General features: G+C 39.9%; 1 protein-coding gene across 2 annotated transcripts in view; it reads left to right on the top strand.

Annotated features, from left to right (window-relative positions):
* The window catches only part of HIVEP2 (HIVEP zinc finger 2), a 278,510-nt gene that overhangs the window by 231,372 nt on the left and 25,291 nt on the right, over positions 1 to 21,847 (top strand). For both annotated transcript variants that reach the window (XM_089668634.1, XM_089668635.1), the window contains 3 exons: positions 7,808 to 7,852; positions 11,172 to 16,541; positions 21,070 to 21,221. In XM_089668634.1, coding sequence (XP_089524760.1) covers positions 11,454 to 16,541; positions 21,070 to 21,221 — 5,240 coding nt within the window. In that variant the 5' untranslated portion in view covers positions 7,808 to 7,852; positions 11,172 to 11,453. The remainder of the gene's footprint in view (positions 1 to 7,807; positions 7,853 to 11,171; positions 16,542 to 21,069; positions 21,222 to 21,847) is intronic.

The following is a 21,847-nucleotide window of genomic DNA, read 5'->3' as shown; positions in this document are numbered from 1 at the left end:
CGGGCTGGGGGGAAAATTAGGAGTTCAGTTTTGGAAAGGTTTAATTTGAGGAAGTGGAGTGACATCCTGTCTGATATGTTGTTCAGTAGGCAGGTGATTCGGGTGGAGACTGAAGGGGTGAGGTGAGGGGTAGAGAGGTAGATTTGCGTGTCATCGGCGTAGAGGTGGTAGTTGAAGCCGTGGGAGAGTATCAGTTGGGACAGAGCCTTAGGGGACCCCAACAGAGAGGGGGAGGTGGCAGCGTTAGTGGTAACGCTGAAGGAGCATTGGGATAGATAGGAGGAGAGCCAGGAGAGAGCAGAGTCTCTGATGCCAAGGGAGTATAGTTTATTAAGGAGGACGGGGTGGTCAACTGTGTCGGAGGCCGTGGAGAGGTCAAGGAGTAGGAGGACTGAGTAGTGGCCATTAGCTTTGGTGGTTAGCAGGTCATTAGTGATTTTGAGTAGGGCGGTTTCGGTAGAGTGTAGGGGATGGAAGCCAGATTGTAGTGGATCGAGGAGGTTGTTGTCAGTGAGGTGGGAGCGTAGGCGATTGTAGACTAAGCGCTCGAGGAGTTTGGCTGAAAATGGCAGCAGGGAGATGGGTCTAAGGTTGCTGAGGTCGGTGGGGTCCAGGGAGGGTTTTTTGAGTATGGGAGTGATGTGTGCGTGCTTTAGGGGGGAGGGGCATGGGCCAGTAGAGAGGGAGTGATTGAAGATGTGGGTGAGGTAGCGTAGGATGGAGGAGGAGGGAGACCGGAGGAGTTGTGTGGGGACAGGGTCAAGGGGGCAAGTGGCGAGGCCCACACAATGTATTGCTGGAGACTCCTAGTGCAGCAAACAAACTATAATGAAATACAGGCTATGGTGTAAAACTCTGCAAGTTCTAAATCTCCAGAGGATGTAGTGTAATAAATGTACCACAGACAGGACAAAAAAAAAAATTCAGCGCAAAGATGATGTTAAATTGGTATTTCAATCAAAAGAGAGGTATGGCCAAAGTTTTTTGGCCATACATCTCCTGTGGGTCACAGAAGTACACTTACTTGTGCTCTCCTGTGACCCAGAATCAGCTGACAAAGCGTTAAAGTCCGCTGATGGCTGACATCACAGAGCCGCTCCAGACTCCAGAAGGATCCCGACCATAGTGTTGGGATCCACCCAGCTGCCTGGTTGACAGAAATCTCTGGCCCTCAGTGCTCAGCTGAGAGCTGAAGCCGGCTGCAATCACCCCCTCTCAGGCCCAGTGCTCCAGCGAGTGCGGAAGCGGTAAAACAGAAAGTGGTGACAGTCACGACTCTCCTCTCAGAGCTGACTGAGAACTGAGCTATCAGTGATTATGTGATTGCTCAGTTCTCAGACTTAGAGCCAGCGGGGGACAGTTTCAGCATCAGATCTATGCTTCAGCATGGTGGTGAGTAAAAAGTTGTATGTCCTGCAACGCCAGACGTCTTCTTTAATATTGGTAGAAGAAGGTTAGATGTCAGGCTTTAATTTATATAGAGTATATAGGAGTGCCGAATGACAAACCTGGAGTGTGTTCATGTCATGTCCCAGCTTGGTGTTGGTGTAATTCCATTTTTCTCATTTAGAAGGTATCTTTTTAAACTTTATGCATTTTTGCAAACTTTGTTGTTATTATCAGAGCTAGTAAACTTATTTGGCACTTCGCAAAACATTAAAATTGTTTATCTGGAGGACTATTGATTTTCCTGTACCTAGTTTAAGTTGGGGAGGAAATAATAACATCTCCGTACTGTGGGTTGATTTTATTATCAGATTTTCCACATTGAAATTAGGAAGTGAAGTAATTTTAGCACGTGTAATGGACATAGTCTTGGATAACATTGCTGCGACCAATAAAACTTACATGCTTTCCTTCCTTATCCAGAGCCAGTACAAATATGGACACAAATTGTTTATAATAATGTTTAGTTTTTATTTCATTAATTATTCTCAATAATGAATTATCTTAGGAGAAATATGCAGTAAAGATATTTCAGTTTTTAAACTATATTTATTAGGGTGCATTAACTCTAATATATAATCTCTTGAAAAAAAAGATTAAAAATGTATCCCATCATTAGCTTTATATATAACCTTGTGCAGATGTTGTATACGGGGATTTGTATGCGGAGTGTTTTTTTAAATCTATTTATTTATTCATTTTCTTTATATGACTGAACTGGATGGACAGTTTTCAACTGATTAAAGGGGAAATTTAACCAAAACATTTTTGGCTATACTTCTCTTATGGATCAAAGGAGTGCAGTTAGTTCTGCACTCCTGTGACCCATTTTCAGTCGACAGTGGGCTGAAGCTCACTGTCGGCTGATGTCACAGCACCAGTGCAGACTCTGAAAAGATCCCAACCATATGGTCAGGATCCACCCAGAACCCTGGACCAGCACCTGGCTCAGTTTCTCAGAGATCTGTCGAGAGCCTGAGCCAGCCCCTTCCACAGCCTGCACAGTCCTACCCTCCAGTGAGAGCTGGAGGGTCAGAGCAGAGAGCTGAAGACTGATAGTCATGGCCCTCTGCTCAGAGCAGAGGGGGAGAACTGAGGGATTGCTGTGTTTGATCGCTCAGTTCTCTATACAGAGCCAGCAGGGTACAGATGAAGCATCGTTCCAATGCTGCATCCACCTAGGTGGGTATAAGGTGTTTTTTTTTAATATGCCTGTACTTCTTTTTTAACTTTGTAACTATGTAGCATCGGCTAGTCAGAAGCCAGCAAAAGCAGTGGCTTGTAATAACATAGTAAAGGTTAATTGGTTGCTATAGTACACTGTACACATTTGCCACATTATTACAATTATTTACTCACTTGGTCTGCAATAATTTATTCTGCCACAAGCTGATCTACAATGCAAAATGTACAACACAAAATTCTATGTAAACTTTCTAACTGAAGTGTTTATTAAACTAAATTTTAAAGGAACAGAGTTTGTTGAATTTGAACAGATTTGTTAATATTTGCATCTAAATTAGCCTCTTAACATCACTGCAATTTCAAGAATACTTCAACCCTTTCTATATTACTTGTTTTTTTTCTGGGTTATGAAGCCTTTAATGGTCATTCACCATATGGAAGAATTCAAAAGGATCAGTATCTTTGTACAGCCATTTACCTTTCTTAACATTTGGCTGTGACAATTCAAAGCCTAGTCCTTCCACCTTGGTACTCCTAACTGAAGGATTTTTTTTAGATTAATTACTGCCTATTATTACATCAGTCCTTCAACACTTCATCTTCAAGATTTAAAGTGGTTGTAAACCCTTACATATACCCATTGAAGGGCCTATTCTCAGGTGATACACAGAGATTAAACTAATCCTCCTACAAAAGTCATACCGGTTTATTTGCAGTCTTCTCTTCTCTACATCCGTTTAAAGTGCTTAATTTATAAGCTTGTCTGAGACTTAAAAAAAAGGGGGCAGAGAGTTGAAGTTTCACTCTGCAGTGCTCAGTGAGGAGAGCTCTGAGAACTGATTGGAGAGAAGAGGACTCCCCCCCTTCACACAGCCCACAGAAACAGAGCTGAGCCTGTGAATCTGCTGGTGATCCCTCCCCGTCAATATTTTTCTCTTAGTGTCAGGAAACCTTGTCAGAAGCGACTCGTGTAGATAGGAAAGGAACAAAGACAAACAGAAATGACACTTAGTGCGAGACAAGTACACACTATAGAGGGTTATGCTATGTTCATATTTCATGTCTGAGATTTACAACCATTTTAAGTTTCTGTATACTATGGGGTAGCAACCATATGTCATTTCCTCTTTTTATTTGTATCTCAGACTGTTCCCAGAATAAATGACTCTACAACTGGTGACAGCTTAAATGTATAATATCTAGTAAGCTGTCATCTGAACAATAAGCAACTTTAAAGAAGGGGCCAGCAAGTTACTGTTTCATCACAAAGTTAACCACTTCCGTGCCACCCTATAACAGAAATACTGCCATTTTCGGCCTTGGCTGTCAATCACCGGGTCCGAGCCAGTGTTTTCTCGCTGGCACCCAGTGATCGCCGAGTATCTCCAGGGGAGAGACCTGTGTATAAACAACACAGATCTCTCCCCTGTCAGCTCCTGCACACTGCTTTGTATGGCTCTGCAAAGCAGAGCCACACAAAGCAGTGTGCTTACAGTGAAACATAGCACACAGCTTCATAGTAAAACAGCACACAGTTAACCCTTTGATCGCCCCACATGTAAACCCCTTCCTGCCCAGTGCCATTAGAACAGTGTCAATGCTTTTTATTAGCACTGATCACTGTATTGGTGTCACTGGGGATGTCAGTGACACCAAGTCAGTTTCACCCAGTGTCAGAATGCCCACTGCAATCCCGCAGTCCTGCTATAAGTCGCTGATCGCCGCCATTACTAGTAAAAATAAAAAATCCCAATATCTATACCGCCATTCATAAATGCTATAACTTTCAGGTAAACATTTTAATTTAAACATATTGTTTTTTTTCTACCAAAGATAGGTAGCAGAATACATTTTGGCCTAAATTTATGATAAAATTTGACTTTCTAAATTTTTTACTGGTTATGTGTAATAGCAAAAAAGTCAAACATATTGTTTTTTTCTCAAAATTGTCAGGTTTTTTTTTTTTATAGTGCAAAAAATAAAAACCCACAGGCAATCAAATACCACCAAAAGAAAGCTCTGTTTGTGGAGACAAAAGAACGTAAATTTAATTTGGATGTAGTGTTGCATGACTGCGCAGGTCAGGAAGGGGGGTAAATCCTCTGGAGGACAAATGGTTAAAAATGCTTCACAGGCTACTTTTGAATCTTCCATCTTAATGAAGTTTAGCTTTCCAGAAGTAGGCCTTTCTGAATCTAGTTGTGCATAGCTGTGAATATTTTGTGTCAGAGGAGATAAATATGCAAAAACAGCTTCCTCAACAACTGTTCTACTTAAAAAAAAAAAGTGTTGATATATTTTTGAATCAAATGCCTGTGTGTGTCATGGTTTCTGCACTTTGTAGTTCAAGCTGCTACTTTATAAAAATAAAATTCTAGAACCCATCATACTGTTTCATGTTCAAGGAGTTCTTTGGAAGACTACCATGATGATCGGAGGCACTGTTTTGATTAGCTTGGTAGTTGTCTATAAATCAGTGATGCTGGTTGTGTGATAGATATGCAGGAAATCTGAAAATGTATTTTTAAAGATGAATTTGATTCATGGCATTTTATACATAGTTACATTGGTCCAGCTTGGATAAATGCAACTATGCATGTAACATAGTTGTGGGGCCCCTTTGGAAGCTGAATATCACTGTAGAAGACACTGACATCACAGTGCTCTCCACTGGCTTCTGGGTCCTGTACATTCCAAGTGGCTGCCCAGCTGCATGGGATCATAGACAGCAAGCAGGAAAAAAACAACAAATAATGAAAAAAAGAAAACACAAATTCAGGAATAAAATTGTCCGCAACCCTTTATTATTGGTTTAAAATAGTATTTAATTTTTTTTTTTAACTTTAAAAATCACATCACAATATAAGTAATCAAAAACCAAAACAGACCCAGTCACTACGACTCGAGCCATTTACACACGACAGGATTTTTAACGATTAACTTTCCCTCGTTCTAACAAGGAGCCCCACCACATAATATGGGATGTGACAAACTGAATGGGTGGGAGGGGAGTTCACAAGTGGTGTACACCTAACAGTTGGTACTTCTGAGACCGCATGGCATCCTTATATAGGGGCGCAAGAACATTCTAAGAGGTCACTGAACCTTTTCTTAAAGCGGAGCTCCACCCAAAAGGGGAAGTTTCGCTTTAAGGACTGTTCCCCTGCTCCCCATTAAAGATTGGCACCTTTGGGGAGCGGGTACCCGAATTTGACAGGTACCCGCTCCCACTTCCGGTCCGATCACCTAGGCGATCGGAAATGGAAGGTGTCCTCCCTCCCTGTAGTCTTTTGGGACACATGACAGTCCCAGAATGCTACAGGACTATTCACGAAGCACAGCGCTTCTTGTGCATGCGCAGTGGGTACCTGGCTGTGAAGTTGCAAGCTATCACAGCCGGGTGCCCACATTGAAGATGCCAGCCTCCTGGAATTCAGGACGGCCGGTGAAACGAGCTGCGGGGGACACACCACAGGACCGAGGGACAGGTGAGGGGCTATTTTTTAAAAGTCAGCAGCTACAGTTTTTGTAGCTGCTGACTTTTATTTTTTGATAGGTCGAGTGGAACTCCTCTTTAACCTTTAGGAAATATCACTTGACCTTTTCTCACATCTTGCTTCAAGGGTACATGTGCAGATATGGGGAGCCTGGAAATTCCTGCTTCTGACACAATCCCATGAGGAAAGAGGGCCCTTAAAACAGGCATCCCCTTTTTCCCTTTCATTCTGAACACAGGAGATCATCTGTTAGGCACTGGCACCATTTAGAGAATGTTTTGCATTTTCTCAAGGAATACAAATAACTCTCTAATTGGGCGAGGTGGAGATTGTGGCATCACCACCCCTCCTCTCCACCTCATCCAATCAGAGAACTCGTTGCATTCATAGAGAAAATGCAAAACATTCTTTGACTGGTTTCAGTACAGGCGATCTCCGGCGTTCAGGGTGCAGCAGGGTAGCTGCTCGGATTGTGACCTGCAAGCTAGTGGAGAACACTGGAATAGCCATGTCTACTCCAGTGATTTAAATTGCTGCACAATTAAAACCTGTGGCTTTGTGTAACAAACAGACAGGCTTGCACCTGACAGCTTGTTTTTTGGGGTTATTTGGGGCAATTTTTAGGCATTTTGCAGAGGCATCTCTAAAGAGCCCCAAAGGCGCCCCCTTGGCTGCAAAAGGTCGTACTAGATGGTCCCCACAGGTATGGTGTACGCATCCAAGCTTGGCCAATGTAACCATATATAAAATGCCATACCTAAAAATCTTCTTTAAACATTTTTGCACAGAAATAGGGCAGTTTCATATTCCATGTTCAAAACACTGTACATTGCTACTTGCTCTTAAAAGGTATAATGAGAATGGGTGATTCCCAAATGCATTTGCTGCTATGTGATTGGCTGATTAGCAATTTGTGCTACCAAGCAATTGAAACGGTGTACCTAATAAAGTGGCCGGAGAGTGTATATGGCAAGTACTGTGATTCCCTTGGCTGAATCAACCTTAAGTTAGTTACACCACAAGAGCATGAGTGCCATGACGTGCAGAAAATACTGTCCTATTGAGCGGAAGTTGAAATAACATAAGTCCAAGCAGTTTCAGTTTCATACTTTCTGAGTTGATTGTGGCTCTTCAATCATGATGTATAACAAAACTGTCCTGGCAAGTAGAAACATACATCGGTAGTATTTTTTTTTCTCTTCTACTCATCAATCGTATTCTACTTTAAATAGAAGGGGATATAGAAATGTTAGAAAGAGGTAATGAATACTGATGAGCCTTTTGTGCTTATGTTAAAGTTGTGGGCGCAAATTTTAATTATTTCACTTTACCTGTCTTCATTCAATATATGAGTGTACAAAAAATATTGAATTTCAAATGAGCTAAAGGTGCTAAGAACAGCATCAGGTATAGAATAATATGACAGAACAGAGTTCAGAGAGACTTGCACACAGCAAATAGCATACTTTCACTGCTCATTTCCTGTGCTTGTTATTCTTGGCAGCTGGGCGCAATGGTTTTTCATTATGCAAACATGAGGTCTGCCCAAAAACTTGCATGCAAGAAAATTCAAAAGTTTTGTGTGTTGTCCCTTCCTTTTTATGGTCGTGTAGCTCCTTCCCTCTTAGTAGTAAAGAGTTTTAGTGCTAATCAAACACTTGTTTTCTTCTCGTTTACAGACAACAGCAACCTAGCCATGTGTATGAAATTCTTGGTGCAAACAGGTACTTCAAATAATTTTCTTTCTTACGATATAGATGTTGTAATGTTTATTGCATAACATGGAAACCCAGACTGTAATATAGAAAGTAGACATAGCCTTTCATTGTGAATGTCTCTTGTCATGTGTCTGACCTGCAATCTTGCTTCTTTTAGTTAGTGTCAGATCTCACCACAGAAAACTTCAGCCTATTCACCATCTGTAATTTATGTTTGTAAAATAATCATAGGTTATTACATCTACACAAATATGACAGTGGTAATAAATTATTTAGGAATGAACACATTCCTTGTTTTCTTGAATGGTCATAAACAATTATGGCTTAGGTCTTAAGGAGATTTCCACATGACTGGAGTGTGTTAAACTGAAAGTCTTCAGATGTTCTGAAATACTCTTTATATCATCTGCTAGCCACATCCATATATTTGGAAGAAGATGTCTTCAAAGGAAATACCTTGAACAGTTTACTGTAGGAGTTTAGGACAACTAGACAGTGTCTTCCTAGTATGGATTTCAGGGTTGAGGGGGACTCATACCTCAACCTCATGGCTACAAGATGTACTGTTTGAGTTTAGGGAAATAAATCTTACATACAATTTACTGTAAAAGTACTCAAAGCAAAAAACTAGTCTATTGTATAGGAGAAGCCACTTTAGAGCAATGCATGCAAATTGATGCCATATGAGGTGCTGACCCTGTGGTTCCACAAATGATTAAAAGCATTGTTTTATTTTTTCCTGCATGAATTCTATTGAACATTTTAACTTATATACAGTATATATACAGTCATGGCCGAAATTGTTGGCACCCTTGATATTTCTCCAGGAAATCATGTATTTCTCACGAAACGTATTGCATTAACACATGTTTTGCTATACACATGTTTATTCCCTTTGTGTGTATTGGGACAAAACAAAAAAAGGGAGGAAAGAAAGCAAATTCGACATAATGTCACACAAACCTCCAAAAATGGGCTGGACAAAAGTATTGGCACCCTTTCACAACTGCGGATAAATAAGAATGTTACAAGCATGTGATGCTCCTGTAAACTCACCTGGGGCAAGTAACAGGTGTGGGCAATATAGAAATCACACCTGAAAGCAGATAAAAAGGAGAGACGTTCACTTAACCTTTGCATTGTGTGTCTGTCTGTGCCACACTAAGCATGGACAACAGAAAGAGGAGACGAGAACTGTCTGAGGACCTGAGAACCAAAATTGTGGCAAAATATCAACAATCTCAAGGTTACAAGTCCATCTCCAGAGAACTAGATTTGCCTTTGTCCACAGTGCGCAACATTATCAAGAAGTTTGCAACCCATGGCACTGTAGCTAATCTCCCTGGTCGTGGACGGATGAGGAAAATTGATGAAAGATTGCAACGCAGAATAGTCCGGATGGTGGATAAGCAGCCCCAAACATGTTCCAAAGACATTCAAGCTGTCCTGCAGGCTCAGGGAGCATCAGTGTCAGCGCGAACTATCCGTCGACATTTAAATGAAATGAAACGCTATGGCAGGAGACCCAGGAGGACCCCACTGCTGACACAGAGACATAAAAAAGCAAGACTACAGTTTGCCAAAATGTACTTGAGTAAGCCAAAAGCCTTCTGGGAAAACGTCTTGTGGACAGATGAGACCAAGATAGAGCTTTTCGGTAAAGCACATCATTCTACTGTTTACCGAAAACGGAATGAGGCCTACAAAGAACAAAACACAGTACCTACGGTAAAATATGGTGGAGGTTCAATGATGTTTTGGGGTTGTTTTGCTGCCTCTGGCACTGGGTGCCTTGACTGTGTGCAAGGCATCATGAAATCTGAGGATTACCAAAGGATTTTGGGTCGCACTGTAGGGCCCAGTGTCAGAAAGCTGGGTTTGCGTCCAAGATCCTGGGTCTTCCAGCAGGACAATGACCCCAAACATACGTCAAAAAGCACTCAGAAATGGATGGCAAAGAAGCGCTGGAGAGTTCTGAAGTGGCCAGCAATGAGCCCAGATCTAAATCCCATTGAACACCTGTGGAGAGATCTTAAAATTGCTGTTGGGAAAAGGTGTCCTTCCAATAAGAGAGACCTGGAGCTGTTTGCAAAGGAAGAGTGGTCCAAAATTCCGGGTGAGAGGTGTCAGAAGCTTATTGATGGTTATAGGAAGCGACTGATTTCAGTTATGTTTTCCAAAGGGTGTGCAACCAAATATTAAGTTAAGGGTGCCAATACTTTTGTCCAGCCCATTTTTGGGGTTTTGTGTGACATTATGTCATATTTGCTTTTCTGCCTCTGTTTTATATTTGTTCCAATACATACAAAGGGAATAAACATGTGTATAGCAAAACATGTGTTAATGCAATACCTTTTTTGTGTGAAATACTTGATTTTCAGGAAAAATATCAAGGGTGCCAACAATTTCGGCCATGACTGTATATATCGCTATGTTTAATTACAGTTCAAGAAAACCTGACTTGGTCTAAGGTAGCTTAACTTCCATCAAATTCAAGATTTAGCTATGCTCTTATGGTGCTAAGCTCTACCCCTTCACTCAACTTTGAAATGTCAGAGCTTCAACTGCCCAATGAAGTTACATAGACAGTCATCACAGTTGTGGAGCTCAGCACTAAAAGAGGTGAGGCATAGCACTAAATGTAGTGAGGCTTAATTTCAACTTTGGCAAGTCAAAGCTCCATGCACATGAATGGCAAACCTGAAACTGCTTAGAAAGACTAAGGGGTTGATTTACTAAATGCAAATATGCTTTTCACTTTTTAAGAGAAGTTGTACCAGGAGTTAAAATTTTCCCCAGATCCTAGTAAATGTGGTAAGTTTCACTGCAAAGAATAAGTATTCACATGCAAGGGAAAAAACTGCAGTTTTGCCTGCACATGATTTGATGATGGAAATCTGCAAAGCTTCACCTAATTCACTAAGCTCTACGGTTAAATACCTTGCAAAGTACATTTTTCCCTTTAAACTGAGTAGTCAGTTTGCCTTGGTAAATCAACCTCTCAGTTTCAGTGACCCACCTGCCTATGCATTTAGCCTGATATGATTATTAATTATGGGTTGTTCACTTGGTCTGCTATGGTTTTTAATCAAAGGCATGTGAACATAATCGGGGATTACTGAAGCTCACTTTTATTTAAACACTTTCAGATTGCTGATCAGTGAAATAAAATACAATTTTGCACAATTTCACTCATCCCTAGGCTATTGCCTAGGTTGTATAAGATGTTCACGTGTAAGATGCCAAGTTTCATTTATTTTGTTTCTATACTAATACTTTTTTCAGGGCAACATTTAATTTATGCTTTGTTTTGTATGTCTTTTAGGTTCTACAATTGTGATGACTAGATCTGCACTTTAGTCCAAAATTACCCACTGGAGCCTCCATATACTGGTTAATCAGAATCAAAAGCGTGGAAATCTTTTGTCATGCATTACAATTTAATCTAATTTACAAATACTACTACTACATGGAATCTTTCAGTAGCTGACTTGAAGAGATTTTTAGAGAAATGGGAGAAACATTTATTTAAAGAGCAAAGTCACTCAAACTCCATGTGTCTATATAGCATTAAAGTAAGCTAGCACTGAAGACCAAGTGAAGCAAAATGGACTCTGGAGACACCGTGCTAGGGCAAGAATCTACCTCAAAGTGCGGAGAATCTGACATAGTACCAAACAGATGGTGTCAAGAGAATCCAGCTATAGTTACAATGAGTATTTATGATAGTCAAGAAGGAGAAAGACAGCCAAAGGTTAACCCTGAGCATCTCTCAAACCCAGCATCAGTACAATATTTTAGTTCCTTAAAATCAGGAGCACAAAATGAAGCCACACAGCAGATACCAGAAAAGCAATTTACGCAAAAACGTCCTGGTTCTTACACTCATCGGCATTCACTCTCATTTCCACAACATACAGTCCATCAACAGAGGTTGGTGCATAGCACAAAGCCTCACCAGAGTCTGGAAGGACATGCTTACCCTTATAGTCACTTGCCTGTTGCTCCAGAGGATTTATTCCTTCGAATGCATGGACACAGTGCTGCATTCTCCAGAAAAAAGTTTTCAGCACTTGCTTCATTCAGCCAGTATTCACAAAAATCTACTGAGCAATCAGAAGACATCCATAAAAAGGAGCAAAAGCCCAAAAAACCTGGCAAGTATATATGTCCGTATTGTACACGGGCGTGTGCCAAACCAAGTGTGCTGAAAAAACATATACGCTCTCACACTGGAGAGCGCCCCTATCCCTGTGTACCATGTGGTTTTTCCTTCAAAACAAAAAGCAATTTGTATAAGCACAGGAAGTCACATGCACATGCTATAAAAGCTGGATTAGTTCCTTTTGCCGACTCTGCTGTATCCAAACTAGATTTAGAATCATCTTGTATTGATGTAGAAACAGAAATACATTCTGATGGGGAGCAGAGTACAGACACTGATGAAGAGACATTGTTACTAGTAGAAGACTCAGAAAAACTCAGCCCCATTTCCCAGATTCCATTGGATTTGGCTATCAGAAGTGGAGAACTTTTAGATCCAAGTTTTCACACATCGGAAGAATCTTTAAGTGGCTCAATGAAAGTGCCAATACTGATAATCCCTAAAAGTGGAATTAGCTTATCTAGTGAAAACCCTCATTTTATAACACCTGAATTAATGCACAACCCATCATTAAGTGGAAAAATGAATGAACCACATACCGCTAAACAAAAACTTGCACTAAAGATTACAGAAAAAAAAGGCCATGATTCAGAGAAGTCTTTAAATCTTTTAAGCCCTCACAGTAAAGGAAGCACAGACTCTGGATATTTTTCAAGATCAGAAAGTGCAGATCAGAATATAAGTCCTCCAAATACTAATGCAACTTCCTATGAAGAAATAATTTTTGGCAAGTATTGTAGATTAAGCCCCAGGTCTTCAATGCAAAGTCAGGAATCCAGTATGTCAGTTGGTAACACTAGTGTGATTGAGGAGCACATTTCACAGTACATGTCAAAGAGAGAAGAGCTTTTGGATCAGAGCAAACTGAAGCCTATGAAGTCAAGATTAACTGGCATCCGTGTTTCTGAACTGCAGAAATCACAACTTATTACAGAGTCTCTTGAAAGTGAATCTAAACTGTATCCAGACATCCACCAAGGTCAAACAGCAGTCTTTTTGGAGACTCCCAGTGATGTATCACCACTTATAAGAAGTAACTCAATGCCAACTTCCTCTGGAGTAAGTTTAAGTGTTCCACCATCTATAAGGGGCAGTCACTCATTTGATGAGCGAATGACAGGTTCGGATGATGTGTTCTATCCAGGTACAACAGGCATCCCACATCAAAGACTCCTGAGGAGGCAAGGTGCATTTGAATTGCCACTGGTCTTGGAGGGCCATTCTGATTTTGATACATATGCCAGAATAACTAAAAATGCACCTTCTGGCTACAGCAGAAAAGTTTTACATGAAAAAACTGTTTCCTCAAAAGAGAAGAAAATGCCATCAATGTATGAATATAGTGTCTCAGGAATTCATCCAAAAAGATGGGATGAATATGAAGCCCACAAACAGAGTTATAGAGATGTTCAGTACATAGGTGGAATGAAACCAGGAGGTGAATACTTTATAGATGCAACTGCACCTTTACAATCTCGAGTTGGAACAATGATTGAAAACAGAAAGCGCAGAAAGGAGAAAAGTGTTGGAGATGAGGAAGATATTTCTGCTCCTTCAGATGCAGTGAACAGTTCAGCAGGTAGTCCAGTTATTGTAGACTTTGATACAAAAACACAAGGCCAGGAACCTGGCAGGGTTAGCTTTTCTATTTCAGGGCAAGAGTATGTTTACAGTGGGCCTCAAGATATTGGTCGATTGCATCAACAGATGGGAAGTCCTGTACCTATATTAGATGAGTCTTCTTCAGACACTGATAAAATTATAGATATAACAAGAAAGCCTCCTGGAAATGTTATATCTGTAATTCAACACACTAACTCTTTGAGCAGACCCAACTCTTTTGAAAGGTCTGAATCTACAGAACTACTTGCTACCCAGTCAGCCTGCTCACCATCAGAAACATGTGACAGTGGGAACACAATGTCCTCTATGAGTCCAGATTGGACTCAGGCATCAGATGTCTCAGAATCTCCAGGAAGACCATCTCCATCGCAACACTCACAGCAGTCTTCATATCACATGCCACCCAAATTGGTTCGCCAACATAATATTACAGTGCCAGAGATTCGTGTTACAGAGGAGCCTGATAAACCTGAAAAAGAACCAGAAATTCCCATTAAAGAGCCTGAAAAACCTCCAGAAGAATTTCAGTGGCCTCAAAGAAGTGAAACCCTTTCACAACTCCCTGCAGAGAAACTGCCACCAAAGAAGAAACGTCTTCGGTTGGCAGACATGGAGAACTCCTCTGGAGAATCCAGTTTTGAGTCCACAGGAACGAGTCTGTCCCGTAGTCCAAGTCAGGAGAGCAATTTATCACACAGTTCAAGTTTTTCAATGTCTTTTGACAGGGATGATATAATCAAATCAGCTGTATCAGCTAAACAGGATGAAATTGGAAGGCCTCCAGAGTTTTTAACTGTTCCTCCTGGAGCCTATTCTCTATCTGTACCTGGTCACCACCATCAGAAAGAAATGAGACGCTCCTCTTCTGAACAGATTCCATGTCCTAGCCTTACTGAGATACCTGAAATTCGAAGCAAATCTTTTGACTATGGAAACCTAACTCATGCCTCTGGGCCTGGTGCTATCACTACAACTCTTTCTCCAGCTCGTGAAAGAAAAAAGTGCTTTCTTGTTCGTCAAGCTTCTTTTAGTGGCTTTCCTGAAAATTCCCAGGCAGAGCAAGAACAAACTGGAAGCCAAGAACAATCTGATCCACTGCATAGCAGTCGGAGGTCTTCACAGGTTGCTTGGCAGCTTTCTCCTTCATCTTCTACAAACTCTGATGAGGCTGGAAATGTAGATGTTGGTACTTCTCCACTACCTGCATGTACTTCATCTCCTTATTCTCAGCAATCTGTTTCTAGCTATGATGCGTTAAGAAGTCCTTTAGGACTGCAGTCATCCTATATACCCAAGAGACATTTGCCAGACCAACAACATTCATTTTCACATAATGAGAAAGTTTTATATCCGCCAATTCATAGTACCTTTCAGTTACCTTATTCTTCTATATGCATGGCTCAAGTACCAGCACCACATCCACTTTTGTGGCCATCTTGTATTGATCCTTTGCAAAGACACTTCCAGCACCACTTGCAAAACTTACAAAAAACTTATTTCAAGCCACCAAGCCAATCAGAACTACACTCTTCCTATTATATTGATACTGCCCAAGATCATACTGGATGCAAGCCTTATAATTATTTACATACCATGGAAAAAAGCTGTCAGCCATATTTAGAATCCAGCTCATCGTTATCATCCTCATCCTCATCATCATCATCATCATCCAAAAAGTCTAAACATATTCTTTCAAAACTACAGAGAGATCACAGTGGCGGGTCAAGTGATTCTTCCACTGACCAACAACTTTCTATCTCTCCTAATGCTGGGTCTCTTCAGCCTTTGCCAGGACCCATAGTTCCAGTTAGAATTCAGACACATGTGCCATCCTATGGGAGTGTCATGTACACTAGCATTTCCCAAATCATTGTTACACATTCACAAACTAATAGCTCATCAATAGTTATATGCAAAGTGGATGGAAGCACATCACAGAAGATAATGGCAACAAATGCATCCATGAGAGGTTTGGGATTCAACATAGCCCAAATGTTAGCTCCTTGTGGAGACCTGGAACAGTATCCTATATGGAAAGTGCCACAGACATTACCACTTGACATAGAATCTACAATACCATTATGTTTGGTCTCTACCTCTGACAGTGCATCTACTTTTGGAGGTGGCAAAAGAATGCTTTCTCCTGCTAGTAGTTTAGAACTGTTTATGGAGACAAAGCAGCAAAAGCGTGTTAAAGAAGAAAGAATGTATGGACAAATTGTTAAAGAACTGAGTGCAGTTGAACTTAGTAATTCTGACATAAAGAAAAATTTGTCACGAACCTCAAAACCTCAGTTAGTTAGACAGGGTCGCACCACAGAGCAAAAAGATATTCTTTCTTCTGCCCAGACTCCACCACCATCATTATCAAATTCTCCTCTTAACATTTCATCCAGTACAGAGAAGGAGTTGTCTGAGTCCAAGATCAGTGACACCACTGAAGGACGAATGTCACCTGATGAATTTTATGATGAAGATGCTGCCTCTGATATGAGCTTAAGCCCTCCAAGGACATCCTGTGAAACTCTTGAGGATGAGCCTCTTAAAAACAAAAACTTGGGTGCAGGGTCAAAAGATGGAGCTGCAAGTATACTTATTAAAGATGTATCTGATGTCCAGCAAATACTCCAGTTTCCCAGCTTGCGGACTACTACTACTGTCAGCTGGTGTTTTCTTAAATATGCCAAACCCAGTCATACAGAACAGGAATCACTGTCCTCTGTGTATGCTTCATGGTGCATTAGTTCCTGCAACCCCAACCCTTCAGGGCTTAGCACAAGAACATCTCTAGCACTTCTGAGATCCAAGCAAAAGAATACATTATCAGTTTACACCACGGCTACTATGCATAGATCTGGAGCTGGAAAACTAACTTCTTCAAGAGTATGGAAACTTCAGTTTGCACAGGTAATGCTGCAATTCAGTATTATGATTTGATGATATTATGTTTTTTTAATGTGCTGTATAAGAATACACAACAGAATGATTTGCTAATACTTTAATTACATAGTAATCACTGCATGTTAAACATTTCTAGCAGAGCAATCCAATGGTAATTTCAGTTTCTGGAAATTAATTATGGCAATAAACCTGAGGCTGTCTAGTGAAAGACAGCCTCAGGTATATTGCCATAATTAGTTTTTTTACTATTGCACGACCAACATTTATTAGGATTGCCCAGGTAATGTGAAATATAGTGTTTGTGTATTTAACCTTGTATCTAATGAACCATTGTGCATTATCTCATTTAATTTTCACAGTCTAACCCTGGTTAAGGAATAGCCCAACAGTGCCAGATCGTGAAACACAGGCATTTTAAATTTCAACTGTATATTATATTCAGCTTCTTAGGCATAGTACAAAGAACAAATAACATTTTAACTTTGCAGTAGTACTCATCTGCCCTTTTCCCCAGTACCATATACACTTGTAAACTGTGACTTACAGAAGGTTGTGATTTACTAAAAGAGTTTAGAACGAAGGATCACTTCAGTTATTCAGTCATGAAAAGAGCAAATCCCTGTTTATTTTTTTGATCTGCACACGATTTAATAACAAGTGAACATTGGGTTGATTTACCAAAGGCAAATAGGATTTCACTTTGCAAGGGAAGTTGCACTTTGCAGGGCAATTTTCAGAGCTTAGTGAATGAGGTGAAACTCTGCTGACTTCCATCATTATCTATAATGAATTTTTTATCATGTAGAATTTCATACAGTTACTACTGATATTCAGGTTGCTGACTTCTGCTATTTACATAATAAAGGGATACTGATCCATTGAAATATAGATGTGCTCCAAATTATGTCCCTGTTGAAGTGTGTACTAAGTTAGTTACCATGCAGTTACAACAATAACAATATCAAAATGTATCTATCTCACAGAACAGCAGTGGTACCAAAAATTCCAGCTTTTTGGGGGAGCTGTTTCATTTGCAAATCTCTGCAATGTCACTTGCAAACATTCTTGAGTATACAGATGTATAAACCAAATCTGTGTTCATATTTTATACATTTCAAAAATAGTGTAGTAGACAGAAGTTTTATACATTTTGATGAACATTACCTGAAACTAAAGGCTTGCACTCATAAGTGTAAATTAATGTTGCCGTAGAGATAATTGCTTTCCAAGTCAAAGGCATTTATTTTACTCAGGGTCATCACTTTTACCCTTTTAATTGTTTGATACACCTAATATATTCAGGGAGCTTCTGAAGTGCAGTCAGCAAAATTCTAGAAAGTTTTAGTCCTGCTTGCTGGAGCAGTATGCATTTTTTTTCACAATAGGTTTGAGCTCAGCTGTATGATAACTGCATCTAGAGTTCCTAATATACAGTGCATCTTCCTCAATAACTTCAGTTTTAGCTTTCATAACACAACCTGTATGATCTCAAGGAAGTCCCCAATCGCCAAAAATGCATAACAAAGGTTGGAGGGGGATGTGGTTCAAGGAATAAATGCTGTTTGCCTGTTTGTGCCCATGTGAAAAGACAGGTCCAACAACTGAGTGCTACCTTAGTATACACCAGGGGCGGACTGACAACTCATGGTGCCCTCGGGCAATAGGGGATCATGGAGCCCCTGTGTCCTTGCCCAAACTCAAAAAAGGCTATGAAAAAGGTACCAGGGGCATCTCATGGGGCCCCCTACTGACTCCGGGCCCTCGGGCAGTGCCCAAGTTTCCAAATGGTCAGTCCGCCCCTGGTATACACTGTACATCTTTAAATAGCATTTCCTGTTTTAGGATGACCACGTGAAGCCACAGTGAAATGGAATTTGAGATTTTTTTTGGAAAACTAAATAAGAGCTCACTTAACGTTTTCTTAACATTTACATTAAATAAAGTAAAAATGGAGTTTAGCTTAGGAAAAGGAGAAATGGATTGGTAAAATCCACCTCCGTGTTTTTAAAGTCATGAGTGGAGATTGCGCTTCTTAACATGATCAGCCATCATCTCCCTTCAACAACATAAGATTATATATTATTATATACAGTTTATATAGGACAGACTCTGCAAATGCAATGTATAGGAACATAAAATAAATAGTAGGCCCCTTTCTTTATGTCATTGCTAAAAAGGTGTCAGTTTTGAGGGACCAATCACTTCAAAGTGAATACGTTGCCACATCAAAGAAATATAGTTGAATAACAAACTGGGATGTGTACATGTGGTCTATTAGAGTAAGGCTTTCGAGGATAGTAGAGGACCAAAACCTAAAAGGTAAGATCGTTTATCAATTGTGAGACTGCATATGTGGTGTATAGCGGGGGGTGTACATGTAAATCCATGTATATTGCTAGAACAAAAAGGCAACTAAAGGTTATAATTATAGAACTTTTGACAGGAATATGGAAGGAAGATTTCCCTAACCCCCAATGGCCATGCAATAAAAAAAATGGAAGCGATTAGAATTATTGGAGTTTAAAGATCAAACATTACACATCAAGAAGGAAACTGTTATAAATTATTGTTGCAAATGGAGGAAACATAGATCTGTAGGTTAGATGCCCTGCTACCTCAAGGTACCTCATGAATAAGGAGGTAAAATTAAACTCCTTTTTATAAAAGATGTATGTCTCCAGGTGTTGTGACAATTTATAATGAATAGTTAGGTGGTTAGAGAAAGAGCAATGTTTTATATGGCAAAATCACTTGGGTGTGAAGAAAGGATGTGTCCATTTTCCTATGTGAAGGTTGAAAACCACTCCTTATGAAGTTGCTGTAAGACAAAAAAATGTTGTTGGTTGATGATGTACCGAGGTGTTTTGCACTGTTTGGCAGTGGGATGAATGGTAATATTTCCTGCATTCATACACTTTGTCAGTGTATGCGCATGTGACCTTATGATACTCTTATGCAAGTGAACCAACATGTGAATGAAAACTTTAGGAGCAAACGAAATACCAATATATCTGTGGTTAAATGGGAGAATGGGGGGGGGGGTTATAAGGACAGGACCCCTGGAATACAAGAGAGTCTGTTATTGAGGGCAGATGACATACAGTAAATATGAGATAACAGACAACTTGACTGATTTCAATTGTCTTTTATGTGGTAAACCTGATTAAATGAGTAAGGGTGGAGTCACTGTCCTAATGGAACAAATGCTATTCAGCCAATAAGAAAAAAACCTATATAAAGGTACATTAACTGCAGCTGAAAGGTTCAATGTAATGATAAAGTGTGTTTGAATGGACCCTAAAGACTTATGAATATTCTATTTATTGCAAGTTGTGGCAGATGTGGAAAAGCTATCTATAAGAGTCCATTGTGAAAATTAGAGTTGTGAATTTTCACCATTTGAGGAACTAGATGAGCGGAGAAAGCATAAATGGTGATGAAATAAATATCAATGATAGACATATATTGGTGGATTCACGGAAATTATACACCCCATAACAATCTCTATTAAAAATGAAAGCCGACAAAGGGATGAACAGATTGCACTTCATTGCCCTCTTGTGGGGTGTAGATACAAACTCAGTATATATATGACACATAAAATATAAGACACCTATATATAAGACACTATATGATATCCTGAAAAGGGAAATGTTATTTAAAAATGTACAGTATATACCATAAAGAGGAAGGAGATAGATAAGGTCAAAACCTAGATAGACAATTGGTTTCTAATTATTGTTTTGTTACCCTTTGGTGTTGTCTTGATGTTTGATCTTTGACACTTGTATAGCTTGGGAAGACTATAGCTGAATATTTAAATTCATACAAATATGATAATATAAATAAAGATTTATCATTGTTTGTATGCTTTAGATATGTACTTGTTTACCTACTGACATTTTCTGTTTTTATTAAATGTGGAAGAAAGTACCCACCTATGGTGAGTCTGTATCTGATGGAAGAAAAGAAATATGTGTCATTTATTAAATTCCCCCACTCTCCTGCCATGTTAAGTATGTACCCACCTCCCCATTATAGCAATCTTCACTGTGCAGCCCGTGCCCAGTGTTTATTTCATAGCCTTTCAACCAAAAATGTCCTGGCCAGCTCCTCTTTGTGCACATGTGCTGCTGCTCTTTCTATGGGTGAACCCTAGGATGGCCGGAATAGGTGTAACTCACCTATAGGCAGACATGGCCATACAGTCAAAGTTGCTGGAACAAGGATGAACTTAACTATTTAACACTTAGAGCTTAGGGGAGTTATTAAAGGACAAGTTCACTAAAAGTGAACTTCTTCTTTAAATAAACTTTTGAGGAATACTGTAAATAAAGCATAACAAAATGAATTGCATTGATTCTTACAACATACTGATACGTTTACTTGTTGATCCCTTATGAGAGCCTGTGAACTGATCATAATGCCTGTTGGTGTTAGTGTGGATTTTCAAATACTACATGGGAGCAGTTCTTTATGATGAATAGACTGATATAATTGGAGATCATAAAACAACCTTATTTTTGTGTCCTAGATGAAACCAGAGCCGCCCCTCCTTGTTAACAGTAAATTTGAAAAGAAGACTGCTGGAAACAGCAAAGAAAGGACAAAAGGAGAAAGTCATGGAGAGAAAGATATTTCAGCTAAACAAACAGAACCAATGCGGATTAAAATATTTGAAGGAGGGTAAGATAACAAGCAATAATTTATATGCAAGTAGAAGTAATAATGCACAATGCAGCAATTTTCATTGTCAGAGAAATCTGGTCATAAATGGTTTTGCTCAGTAGTCCCTGTTATTTTTAACAACAAAGGCAAATTGAATCGCTGCAGTTCTTATAAAGAAAAGTGTCTCTAGTTCAGATTTGATGCGAAGGGATGAAAACAGGAACTCTGGTTTGGAGTATACAGATCTTATGCTTTCTGTAAATATCTAGGAACCCTATGCAATTACATGTGGACAACAATTTATACCGGTTTAGAAGAAGAGCTTTTCTAAAGTTGAACTCCATGTGTCCCCTCCCACCTACCCCATTCATCTGCCTCCTTCCACCCACTGAAGCCCCCTCTGTATTTTCTAAAATGGAACTTTAGTCAGGAATTAAAGTCCTGCTAGATCACTTCATGCTGGCCCTTTTTGCATGTATAGCTATGTAAAACATTAAAAATAAGTGCCTATACTGATTAAAATCCAGTAATGCCATGTCTCACCCTGCTCTGCACATGCTTAGTTGCTTTCTATTTTCAGGCACTGTGCCGAATTTGCAGAGAACAATCTGCTGACAGCTTAAAGATTTAATGCTGCTCAGGGG

The sequence above is a fragment of the Staurois parvus genome, unplaced genomic scaffold (genome assembly GCF_062004578.1).
Source record: "Staurois parvus isolate SC_StPar_1 unplaced genomic scaffold, SC_StPar_1.0 ptg000059l, whole genome shotgun sequence".
NCBI classification, from domain to species: domain Eukaryota; kingdom Metazoa; phylum Chordata; class Amphibia; order Anura; family Ranidae; genus Staurois; species Staurois parvus.
Note: the sequence above shows the minus strand (reverse complement) of the source record. Positions and strands in the feature narration are given on the sequence as shown.